Source organism: Protopterus annectens, chromosome 1.part0 (assembly GCF_019279795.1).
Source record: "Protopterus annectens isolate FY-2018-M chromosome 1.part0, PAN1.0, whole genome shotgun sequence".
Lineage (NCBI taxonomy): Eukaryota > Metazoa > Chordata > Ceratodontiformes > Protopteridae > Protopterus > Protopterus annectens.
In genome coordinates, this window is record NC_056725.1 from 845,893,610 (window position 1) to 845,907,150 (window position 13,541).

Genomic DNA, 13,541 nt, shown 5'->3' on the forward strand with positions numbered 1-13,541 from the left:
CTTTACCTGAAAGGCCTTCATGACCAGATATTCTGCTTGAAGCTCACACTGGTTTATATGGAATCCCCCTTCCTCATGGGGTTCATATAAATGTGAGCACCATACCTTGTCACTGAAACTAATCATTTAAGAAACTGATGGTTTTGTTTTTAGAATGGATACCTGCAACGGGAGAAGTCATGATCTGGGCCTAAACAAGTGACGCAGTATGAATGGAAGTCTCAGTGCAGGATCTGCTTTCCACAGGCGAGACGATTGTTAACTTTTTCAGACATTGGTTAGTGCAAGAAAAAAGGATCTCCAATGGGGTACTTAGCTTTAGAAGTTTTCAGCTGTAATCCAAACCCTGGTAGCAACCGTCCGGCACAACTGCTTCTGCTACGGGCTCCATGGCAAGAAAGACTGATGTAATGGCAACAGCTGCCTTGGTTTACAGCACTGATGACCTGACATCAGCAAGCGACAGCAACCAACGCAGAAAAACATCAACTCTGGTATTCAGGCCAGCCGAGGGCTACCACAGCAGGGATAACCCACAGGCGATGACTGCAACAGTAAAACACGAAGAACATCTAATCACATATGAAACTGATAGTTTTGTTTTTAGAATGGATACCTATCCAGAGCTCAGTGGAAGCAGTTCACTATTCCAAAGCTTGGAAAAAGTATGACATGAAGAGAAGTCTTGAATTATGTGGTGATACTGGAACTACATACACCTGCATCCTCAAATGTGCATACAGTACCCATGAAGACTGGGACTGCCATTAGGCTCAGAGATGTAGTAGAGTCCACCGAAGATACCCCCCCCCAAGTATTCTTGCCTAAATTACATGATTCCTAGGTTCACTGCAGAGGCATGAACAACTGACGGACAAGTATGCCCAGTTCCATGCCTACGAAAGTAATACTTTACAAAGGTGTTAGGGGCACTTCTCTTCTAATCACCCCAAAGGAATGCAATAAAAGTGCTTGCTGCATAGATTCCTTCAGGGGCTCCCAAAAAAAAGCCATCCAGGTTGGAAATGCACGGAAAACTTTCTTCTATAAGGCTTTGTCCACAGTGGCCAGTATCTTGTAAAATTACTCTAGAAACTGGAAAAAAATAGTTGAAATTACAATACTTTGCAGTGAAAGCGATGCTCAAAACAAGCTGAAAAAAATTCCTGCTGAACTGCCAAAAGTTATCCCTCATGATCAGTGCCATCTAAATTCCCTGCAGCAGCACAGCCAAGAGCCTCTGAAAGGCTGCCATCCAGAAAGTAATGTAGAATCAGTTTCTGACATCACCAAGGAAGGGAATAGAACAGACTCCACATCCCCACATGAAAATCTGCCTATCAATACACCACATCCATCAAATGCCCTGGTGATCAAATAATCAGCAAGTGCACATACACACATACATATATCCAAGCACACACTGAATTACCACATACGTCACCCCAAAGCTTAACATAAAAAAAAAAGAAAAGCAGGAAATTGTTCTGCGCCCCACCCCACCCCCGCCACTTATGTGCATTAGCTCCAAGAATTCAGGAAAAAGAAAGTAATGCTAGGCAGTACACTATCAATTTTTTGCCTGTGCTCTGTACTTGCAACATCATAAGTAAATGTTAAACTAGCACTGCTTGGCTATCAGGACTTGATCACTGGTAATATTTAATAAAAAGGATGCTGAACAAGTGTGACCCATCACTTATCACTCACATGTGTCTGTGGAAGTCTCCTGCACCATCCTTCCCCTCTGGGAAAGGTAATAGAGGAAAGAACACCAGCTACCCTGTTCTGAACAGGGACAGCCTCTACCTTCCCCTTTCTATAGCAAGGCGTATGCTTGCCTCAAAAGCTTTGCTGAAATCACTTGGTTCTTCAGCAGAGCCCTTTTCAGGGAACGGCCTATGAGTTTTAAAGATATGATCGGAGGTGACCAGATCTAGAAACCACTGGTCCCTTCTGATGGCTGGCCAAGCCCCAGTGAATTCAGAGAAACATCTTCCAGACAGCTTCAGACCACGATCTACCCTCTTGAAAGACATTATCTGGCAAGAAGGAAAGACCGCATACTTGAGAGACTTCTCTGGAAAATTAGGAATCTTTATCCTCCTTTGGGATGGACCGAGTCTAGAAAAGCAACAGTGGTACAAACAGGGAACCACAACTGTTTGTTTCCTTTTAAGCACAAGTTCTGGGAGACCTGTCCAAATGGCACTTCTGCTTTTAAAATGGGCATCCAGGATATTGTTAGAGTTCAAGGACAGTCTGTCACACTAACCTACATACGCACCTGAACTTGTAGCAACAGGTACATCAGCACAGTCAAAACTGCAACATGAAAGCACACCTGGAAAGACAGTCACCACTGAATCCTTCACCAATTCATACTCTGACAGGTCTGCCAGTTTTCTATTACCTAGTTCACTGATGAGGATTAAAACTTGGGTGACAAACACAAAAGCCCTCGCTCCTAAACAAAACTGACAAGTGCATTCTCTTGCAACTGTCTAAAGCCATGAACTCTGCCAGGCAGCAGTGTAGCAAAATGGCATGGCCTCAAGACTTATACTAGACAGACGTGATCAAACAGGGTCACCAGGAACACTATATATTCACCTGGAGCATCTTCCTTCTCGGGAGCTACAGGGGAAGATTCAGGATGCTTTCAGTATTGGGAGAGGGTATTGTTGATAATGGTCTCGAAAGAAGTGATGACTCTTCACTAAATCTACTTCACCAGATAAGACAGTTCTTTGAGGGGGAGGTACCAAGGCTCATCTACACTGGAGCATTAAGGTTTCACCAAATGAAAGGTCATCTGGAGGGGGGGGGCTAAAGGGAGGATAGTACTCCTTGTACCCATGTGTCTCAAGAAAATATGGCTATCAAAGTGAAACAAAAATTAATAGGCTGAAAGCTCTTGCTCTGGCAAGGGAACAAAGGGGACTATACATCCCCTCACTTAGTCCAGGGAATGAATGGACCAACCCCAAATAGAGTAAAGAATAGAAGGAAAGTGTGTAGGTAGTGAAGCCACTGGGCAGATCATGTGGGGAATTGTGCACCTAGCTAGAATGGCTTTTTAGAAGCTAGCTATAAAGCAAAGTATGCAAACTTCTGCAATGTCTAAATTCTTGGCAAACAAGATATGAAAGTTATCCAGGGTGCCTAGCCAGATCCTTCTCTGGAAAGTTGCTGGAAAACGTATTACTGTACATGCAATGGGGTTTCAGACACTTCTGCATGCATTTTAAAACCTTAGATAACTTCTGCTTTCCTTTAGAAGAGTACAACTCAAATCCATATTCTTGCTGAATTAGCAAAAGACTTCATTGCTTGCTGTGTCATTCTCTGTGGACAGAAGTCCCTGGTATTTTCACAGCATAAAGCACAGTAAGTTTGTAAAATGTGTCTACATCTCTCTTGAACTGATCACTGCTGCCTTGACTATCATGAATTAGTCCCACTCAGGATGAATTCATAGTTCAGGACTCATTCAGGAAAGATTAGTAAAGTCAAATAAGCTTGTACAACTGGCCCTGTGACCTTAAGGTCATCCACCATCTACACAAGCACAATGATCTTCCTACTCTCCAAGGGTTAAACATGGATCTCCATGCAAAACTTTAGTAAAGGAATTCCTATAATGGCGACTGCTATATGGCAAGGGTCTTGAAGTGCTCTGTCTGAAGCATACACTTCAGTAAAACAAATTCTACGAACACCTTTTTGATATAGTGAATTAGAGAGAATAGTGCAACAACAGATGTATACATTACACAGATACGCAACTATATATGCATTATTGTCTGTATATATAGACACGTATGCATACATAGATTTACGCATATATGTATCAAGGAATGTGAAACCCTATCAGCAGTAGACTACAAACAAGATGCACTTTTACTGCTCTAATGTAGGTTGCAAAATGCTCTGAGTAGTGAACTGTGCAGTCTACGACTGATTATTGGGGCAAAACGTATGCAGATCAAGGGGACTGTCTGTGCAAGAGGCTAGGACAAAACATACCTATCAAATGAGAAGCGACTGATGAACAAGTTTACTAACATGCACAGCTAAAGGTTAGTGTGTGCGTGTTAACAGTAAAGTTTTGCAGGGTGACTTGTCAAACGAAGATATTCCCTCATGTATTTGCAGAAACAAGTTGGGAACTCGGGGGAGGAGGGGGGGCACTTCTTAAAACATTAGGCCCTAATGTAGGTGCACAAATGAACTCCAAATACCACAAAGTAAAACATAAGGCATGAGTATAGAAGATTAAATACAGTGGCAGACACCAGAAAATGTAAAAATGACAGAACATGTGTGAATCTAGAGAGACAAGATCAGAGGCCACAGGCAACACCTTACGCACAACAGAACACCATTTCTGGATGCATGTAAAGGAATAAAGTGCCACAGAGAAGAGTTACTATACTGGGAAGGGATACCGTGATGACTATTAATCTTGACTTACATATTTTCTATAATGCACTAGGTAATCAGGCTTGTACCAACACTGAAGATATGATTAACGCACTAAGTGCTATGACTAAAAGCAGAATAAGCACTCTATACTGCTGTTCTGGTATAAGGAAATGAGGGGAGGGGTACACATCATGCAACTTGGTCAACAGTGGACATTGAAAAAGCATTCCAGTGCACTTAACCACTGGATTCATATGCATTATCTCATCTAAAATGGGAGAAATTTGGCATAGGTACGATCCCCAGATTCTCTCATTTTGGAATGCTGTGCAGGTACAGCCTAATAAGCTTGAAGGGCACTGGTACACTCAGAATATACCACTTACAGGTATCTGTGTAACACTGAAGTGTGGTACAGCCATCTATTTTGCTGTGCACATTTCTGTATACCGGACATCTACCACGATAAAAGCTGCTGTTTTTTTTTTAAACTGACAGTCAGCTTATAACTTCCAGAATACCTGACAAAATATGTAAACTTTTTATCAAATCTATTTATAAAGATGCTACAAACTTCAAAACAAAAGAATTTACAAAACTTTTTAGAATAAATAACACATTTTTGTTTGGTATCACCAGATCAAAAATACCTTACATTATAAATCACATTTCAATATTGCAACATTTGTTAAATAATATGCAGTATAATCTCCCCAACTGTAAAAATATTGTAATTCCCCCCACCAAACACAAAATTGTTTGACCAAATCTGTGGGTTTACACTGTGACACAAATATAAAGATCCTACTTTAATATTTAGGCTCTGAAAATAGTAGTCAGCAATTTAACTGCATTCGAAATAAATTCTAAAAATAATGTCTGACATGTTTAGGCTGTACATGTAAACGACCTTAGAAAAAAATATGTGCTAATATAACCCAATTAAAATTCTACACATGGCTTAGATACTGGATAGATAATGTTCACAATCATATTTTCTTTTTTACAGTTGCAACGCTTATAAAAAGCAAGGTTTTCTATAGCACTGATTTGTTTTACAATCAGTGGTTCTCAGATTATACAGGAGGTAGATTTCAAGATGAATATTTACCCTAAACTTACTTTGCAGGAATTAGTGTCAACAGCTGGACTGCCAGAATGGGTCAGAATACTTCCATAGCAATCTGCTGGCAGACATCCAACAGAGATGCACATAGCTCCCCATTCCCAGTAAATCCAATGCGACAGAATAAACTGTATTTTTTCTGTTTCGATATGCTTAAGTACACACACGAGTTAAGAAAATAAACTGATAAAGCACCTACAAAACTCAAAACGATTTTTGGACAGAAAAATACACAAGCTGCCACACTTGTATCAGAAAATACAAACTTTCAGAGATGATGTCTTTAAGGTGTGATTGCAGGGAACAGAGACTTGCAAAAACAGCAGAAACGCTGAATGAACCCTGTGTCTGCTTAATTTCAAAGTTAAAGCTGAAACCCTTCCACTGGATTTTCTGATTGCTGAAAGACGAACTGGTGTGTGTTCTCATCCACTTGTGGTGCAATGCTTGAATCCTCTTCATCAGTACCAAAATAGCGCTCTATGAGTTCAAAAGCCTTCTGGTAAATATGCTGATTTTCATGGCTTTGTAAAAATTCTATTTTGTCCAAACCTAAAACAGAAAGAAGGAAACAATGACATCTGATTGCTTACTTTTAATGTACACAATTTTCCTACAGAATGCTCTTACTCAGCTGTCCAATGGGTCCTGCATACCTTGCCACATATTATGGCTTGCCATCTATCTAATGTTCATGGCATTACTTTCTATGTTGCACTGCTAGCTTCCCTAACACCTTTCCAATCTAGCAGTCCAAGCCACCTTGATGTCACAATTTCACTCTGTGACCTTGCAATAGCAAACTCCTACTTCCTCAACAGAACAGTATCTCATATGCACACACTCGCACACTTCTTTGGTCTTTTGCAGTCTGTAAAAAATAAAATCACCATACAGAAAACTCAGGAAAAAAAATGGAAGAACTTTAGCTACTATAACCCTTAATTACAAATGCCATAGCATCACCATGATGGTGCAGGAATGCATGCATAATTAAATGCTCTAGTTCAGCCAAACAAGGAGAAAAAAAAACAACAGATCACAATACAAAATTATAAACCTGTTATAACTTACTGATTTCAAACTGGGTTTAAGTATCCATTCAATAAGATGCAGAGGGAATAAATGCCCACTACAGATGCCCCTGTTGAAGATCAACTGCAGTGACAAATGCCCACATTTATTTCACATCCTAAAGGGTATCTTTACAGTGCATAAAAGCTGAAGTAATCCCAAGAAGTACAGTATAAACTTTCCAGGGACAAAGAAGCTGGAGGGGTAAAAGAAAATGATCAGAAGGCTGAATTCCAGAGCACCAAAGTGTCAAAGGAAACATCCCTTGAGGTGTAAATGTAAATTGTCTGCTGAAAAGTATGCACAGCTCAAATGCTCACAAAAGGCACAGTTTTGAAAGAAACATTAACTGTTCAACGGTAACTTAATGCTGGTCAAACAATGCTTGGCAGTACTGTAGCAAAAAGCAATGCAGTCAGCCACCCATTTGGAGAGTCATTGAACACTGCAGAGCTCTCTCTACCAGAGACCAAAGAAACAAACAGCAGGTGCACCTGCCTGAGCTGACACGTACATTCTAAGAACCACCTATGATGGTGCACATTCAAGGCACGGACAGCCTCTTTGGACTCATACATTGGAAGAAATTAGACGAATGAGCTGAATTTGCTCTAAAACTATTTTCAAAATGAAATAAGGGAATTACCATAAAAGAGTAACCTTGGTGTCTCTAAAATGTCAAGCAAGCATCCCTACAAATAAGCACCTGCAACTCTGAAGATGCACAGGAAAACCAATCATCATTTACAAAACTTAAATGAGAACTCCAAAAACAATATAATTGTATGGTTCCAAAACTACCTAAAAAACAAACTCCAGATGTATGCTAAACACTTTCTCACAGAAAAGAAACTTAACACTAGCATCCCAAAACGTTCAGTGTTGGGTCTTCCTCCAGTTTTCCACTTTTTATTAAATTACCTCACTTTTTTAAATAGAACCTAAAAGCCATTTGCATGCAGATGATAGAGTCATGCCAGATTCCAGAAAAATACAATACTACAACTCAAATTTTCATCTCTGTGAATGGCTTCACTCAGACTTCTGATTAACTCCTTCAAAATTAATATTATGCTATTTGCGACTACAAAAAAGTATCAGCTTTAACTCTCAAAGACTTCAATCAAAATATTCTTCCTAATGTACACAAACACTCCCCATGCCCAACTCTTGATTCCCCTCTTGAACTCTCCAAAGCTCTTGCTCTATTTAAGCTGTGTTTTCAAATCTCCCATCTACTGTCAATGGAAGCATGTACTGCCATAACTAAAATGTTTTCATTCCCAAAACCTACCAATTACCAGCCACCACTCAGCTCAAAATACCCCCAAACTACAAACCACTGAAGTGAGAGAATTATATAGTTTGCTCTCTTTGCAGACTATAATTGACATTACCATGATTTACTAATTAAATTCAACTAGCTGCCTCATCACAAGCAGAGCCATTCGGCTAATCGGAATCCTCAGATTTGCAATTCTTACAACACCCTCAGAGGTTCACAGGTGCATACTAGGTTAACGACTACTAAGGCCCTTACAAGCTTAGTTGTGCAACCTAAATGTGACTCAATTTTGATTTATATGGGGGATGATTTACTGACTGCCTCTATCCATCAGAGACAGGCACCAGACCAGGGATGTACTTCCAATTACCCATCCACTGGTCTACTTTCCACTTAAATAGGGATAGAGAGGAATTCTGCTTTGCATAGATGGGGGAGCCTCCATGAAACATCGCTCTCCCCAACATGTCCTACTTATGTTGCAAGCAAAATGTAGGTCGTTTAATTTAGATCTGATGCAGTTTGTTTTGTGGATGCCAGGCAAACAAACTCTAAAGATCACATCTCAGAAGGAAACTTCCTCTAATGGACCAAAACTACTCTCTGGGAAGCTCCCAAGAGAGCACACATGTACTTGCCAGGCCTAGATTCAAATATACTATCAGTGAGGAGGCTTCTTCTAGAAATCAATATTCTAATGAAGTTAGAAACAAACTTTTCAATCCTTCAAGAAAATACTGAAAGAAATGCACTTGCTTCTGAGATGCAGATTAAGCCACTCACAAGCTTGTTATACCACTACAAGTTGCAACTTGTTTGACTGCCTCGGATGGAACATGTCCTTGCCTACTTGTATATAACATAGAAATGCATACATAAAATCTTTACAATGTCTAAATCAAAACGTTCTTTGTAACTGTAAAACTCATTTATCTCACCTTTAGGCTCAATTTTTTTTTTTCATAAAATCACCTACCTTTATCTGTTTTTCACATTTGCACTGTTTTGCATTCTGGTTATAAAAAAGGGTCTGTGGACCAGCTCACTTAGATTAAAAAACAAAGCTGTGAAACGTCTTTAAATGCAACACATACCAGCTGGTATGTAATACAGATGCACTGGTCTGTCATTCATGTAGTTCACGCCTTAAGAAGGGGACGGTTTTGCTAAAGGACACCAAAGATGAAGCGCCTCCCCACACATACACATTCTCTCAAAATAGCTCACTGACATCCAGAGTCACGGTTCTGAAGTCACAAGCTCAGGATGTGCGGATACATGCACCATGACCATGTAACAACTCAGTCCATAGTTGAACAGTTGCCTCAGGTAAGCTAGGCAGGGCTGCAAACTCAGTAACTATATTGTAAAAGTGTCCTTCCCCATCCAAACAGATTACCATTTTCATATGGCAGAATAAGTCAAGCAGACTTAAGCTACAGAGTGCAACAGAAAACATGACAAAAATAACATTTAAGAGAGAATATGTCCTTTACATTCATAAGTTGACAAAAGACCAATTAGTAGTATAACACAAAAAGAAACTATCTGAAGAAAGAATGGAGAAGGTGTAGTGGGGGAGGGAAGTGAAGATGAAACAGAGAACTAGTACAGTAGTAGAAAATGCTAAACCTATGACACTTTTATATTTCCTTCAGAGTATACACTACTAAACAGTTGTGGGATCAGTCAAGTAGTGACTGTGGATATGGGAACATTCAAGGAATGCAACATTATTTACTCTTTCAGGGGGTTGAAGAAAAAGACAGGTAGCTGACTACAGTGGCTCAAGAAAAACTGGTCAACTTAGGGATTAAGGTAGAGTCTATATGCACACTGACCTTATCTTTATGAAAGATCAAAAAGGTCTCTGCATGTTAAGTCTTGGATTGGATCTCTGAAATCCTTCTTGCTGAGGTTACAGTCAGCACCAAGGCCATATTCCAGGTAAGGAATACAAGCAGCTCTGTAGCCAGTTGCTCACTGGGCTTTGGTAAGCTTTTCTACACAAAGATGAGGTGCAATGGAATGGCATCTTTCCTGGGAGGATGCAGCAACCACCTTCCAAATGTGCCTAAATGCTAGTAGGCAAAAGCACTTGCAAGATGTGCTTTAAAAGAGGCAAATGACATACCAGAAATGAACAGCTTCCTTGGGCATTCTAAGATTACACACGCACCATTCCTGAAGTATGGATCTTCCATTTTAGCTACACAGGATTTCCTAACAGCAGGCATCCCTAACTTCCCACATGATGTTAAGCATATCCTCTGAACAAATGTCTCTTATTTTATAGAGTATTGCATCTCAAACTAAGAATTCCTCAACATCTAATCCCATCTCTGCCAAACAGCCATATATCGCGACATCCACTTTCACCTTCAAACCTGTTCCCACATCCTATATAAAAATACTCAAACTGCGCTCTTTTTCAGCTGATTACCTTCCAAGCGAGTACCTAAAAATATCACTCGGTAGCTCTGCCTACCCTGTCTCAATCCTTATAAATAGGTCGATCCAGGAATCCCACATTCCCTCTCTGGGGGGGAAAAAAAAAAAAAAAAAAAAAAACACATTATCCCTCTGTACAAAGGAGGAAATTCGACAGACATTAATAACTTTAGACCTATAGTAATCTCATCTCCCCTCATCAAAATACTTAAAATGTATTCAAAAACAATTGCTAGACTATCTCCAACTCTTATCCCTTACACAACATATAAGTGTGGCATTCACAGTGATGAAATGTGTTACCCCTCCCCATTTCCATAGGGGTTTCAAGGCAGTTACAGCTGAGAACCACTGCCATCATCTCTGACCAGGAAACATTTTCTTACTCAGCTGCTCCACTTGCCCTGCATGCTAAGTCTGAGTTATCCATGATTACGGTCTGTGGCTCTGTTTAAAAGGCCCCCCTTGATTCAAATGGATTTGACTTGTCAACAAAAACTGCTCCTGATGGACATTTAAAAAGAACAGAATAATGTGGTCTAGTGGCTCAAGTCCACATGAGACACCACTTCAGTTTCCTCATCTGCAGTCTTATGAGACAAACCAAAAGAATGGCAGATGCCATTCATCCCAGGACCTATACATACACTCAGTGATATGGAGATCTTGTTGGCTAAACAAAAAAAAAATGCCAGGGATTTCAATTTATCTTGGTACAAGAAGTACAACGGTCCAATCGCACCCCTGGAAGGATCACCATCCTTGAAGGGATGAAGTTCAAAAGAATATCTCAAGTTCTGAAAGCACTCCATGGGGATGTTCAGGGCCCATTCTGTCCTCTCCTGAATGGATGCTTGAAATAGACAAATTGTCCAGAGAAGGATAGATGTGTATTCCCTTGGTTTAGCAAGGAATGACATTGACAAAGGCAGCCCAACTTTTACTACAAATTTGAGAACTCTGTGGTCCTACAGAAGGCAAGGTGAAGGTTGGCACTGTTTAAAGAAAGAGTAACCATTACAGCCAGGGTGCGGGTGGGGACAAGATGGAAGAGCTTGCGTGTTCATAGGTTCATACTAGGCTATCTGCCCTAGGGCATTTATAAGTCTAGCCCAGAGTTTTTGTGGCTTACGCCACCCCTTTCGATTGAAGGATATTATGCCCATTATTTTGCTGTGCCACTGTCAAGCAGTGACACTGATGTAATCCCTGGGGTATACCTGTGATCTCCCATCCATTGGTCAAGATTTCTCTTGAACAAAGCCAGCAAGGTGCTCTGCCTCACATGTACCGGGATTTTGTTCCACAGCATAGGGAGTCTCTGGGTGATGAATCTGTCCCTCCAGCACGTCCTATTTATGACCGTGTCAAGGTTTAAGTCTCGTGCTCTTGTGGATCTGATGGATTTAGATTTTTTGAGGTGAAGCATGTTCATTAATTCCGGGTTGGACATGGCCTTGTATGTCAGGCACAGGTCACCTCTGAGCAGTGTGCGACTGAGTAGAGCTGGAGCTCCTTCAGTCGGGCAGCATAGGACATATTTTTGAGACCCTTTATCCTTTTGGTGAGGAACTTTTGGGGCCTTTCCAATTGCTGCAGGTGTCGGGTCAGATACATTCCAAATGGGGCGTACTCAATCATCGGTCTGATGAGTGATGAGTACAGGGGAATGATGACCTCCCTTGACCTAGATGTGAAACCCTTCATGATCAGGTGGGTAATGTAGAAGGTCTTCCTAACAACTTTGGCAACGTGGGTGTCAAATGAGAGGTTACTATCAACCTGGGTTCCCAGATCCCTGATGACCTCTTCTGTGCTTAGTGGATTGCCACCTATATGGTAGCTAGGGGTAACCTTGTTTTTCCCAAAGGGTATGACTATGCATTTTTTAGCATTTAACTTTAGGCCATGGCTTTGGCACCAGTTATCCGTTTCTATGAGACCCTTCTGAAGGATATCTGTGTCTGATGTGTTTTCAACTATGGCGCCCAGTTTGCAGTCATCTGCAAACTTTGTCAGCCATAATCTTCCTGTGCTTGCCTGTACTTCCGAAAAGTAGATGCCGAACAAGAGTGGACCCAGGACTGAGCCCTGTGGGACACCGCTTGTGACAGGCTTGGAATCTGACATGGCGCCAGCAACTCTAACCCTGTGGGTTCTGTCACTTAGCCAGTTTGCAACCCATCTTGTGACGTATGGGTTTACATTTAAACTGGTGAGTTTTTCTATGATGCCTGAGTGGGGTATCGTGTCGAAAGCCTTTGCCAGATCAAGGTAGGCTGTGTGGACTGCCTTGCCCTCATCAATGGCCTTGGTGACTGTTTTGAAAAAGTCAACCAAGTTTAAAAGGCATGATCTGCCCTTGACAAAGCCAAATTGGGTTTGATCCAATGTCTGCAGGTCCCCTATGTCTTTATTTATGAGTTCCATAATGATCCTCTCCATAGCTTTGCAGACCAGGCTTGTCAAGCTGATGGGACGGTAATTTCCAGGGTCGGTGGAGGCACCGCCTTTGTGTAATGGGACCACAGTAGCCGTACGCCATTCCTTGGGTACGTATCCTGAGGTGAGGCTAAGATTAAACAGCTGCCCTAACTGCGGGTTTAATTCCTCAATGAGCTCATGGAGCACACAACCGGGGACACCATCTGGTCCCATGGATGCTGTGTTTTTCGCCTTGGATAGAGCTGTTCTTACTTGAGCATTTGAGAAGTTTGGAAGGCTACAATCCTCTGGTATAGATATTTCTCCTTTTGGGGGGGAGAGGGGGGGGGGGAATTTGCACTGAACCTGTCAGCCAGTATGTTGGCAATGTCTGTAGGCTCAGTGATCTTTACATCATTTTGAACCAGTTCTGAACATATCTGGGAGTTTCCTCCCAGGTTTCTAACATAGCTAAAAAAGGCCTTGTGGTTGTCTTTTGAGTCCGTGGCAAATTTTCTTTCAAACTTTGCTTTGGAGGATTTTATGAGAGATCTTAGTTTTTTACTTACGATGATCAAGGGTGTCTTCCCTTTTGAGGATTTTGCTCCATCTTGTAGTAGCTTTCTCCTTTTGTTGTAGAGCTTGTTTATGGCTGGGGTCCACCAGACTGGACGCCTGCCTTTGGTACAAAGAGTCTTTGCTTTGTTTGGGATTGCCTGATCCATGCAGTCCTGGAGGTGCTGGTAGAAGGCA

General features: G+C 41.2%; 1 protein-coding gene across 1 annotated transcript in view; it reads right to left on the reverse strand.

Annotated features, from left to right (window-relative positions):
• Nucleotides 1–2,980: 2,980 nt before the first annotated feature.
• Nucleotides 2,981–13,541, reverse strand: part of KPNA5 (karyopherin subunit alpha 5) — a 710,535-nt gene continuing 699,974 nt past the window's right edge. Inside the window, exon 14 of the mRNA XM_044063660.1 lies at nt 2,981–6,106. Coding sequence (XP_043919595.1) covers nt 5,919–6,106 — 188 coding nt within the window. The 3' untranslated portion in view covers nt 2,981–5,918. The remainder of the gene's footprint in view (nt 6,107–13,541) is intronic.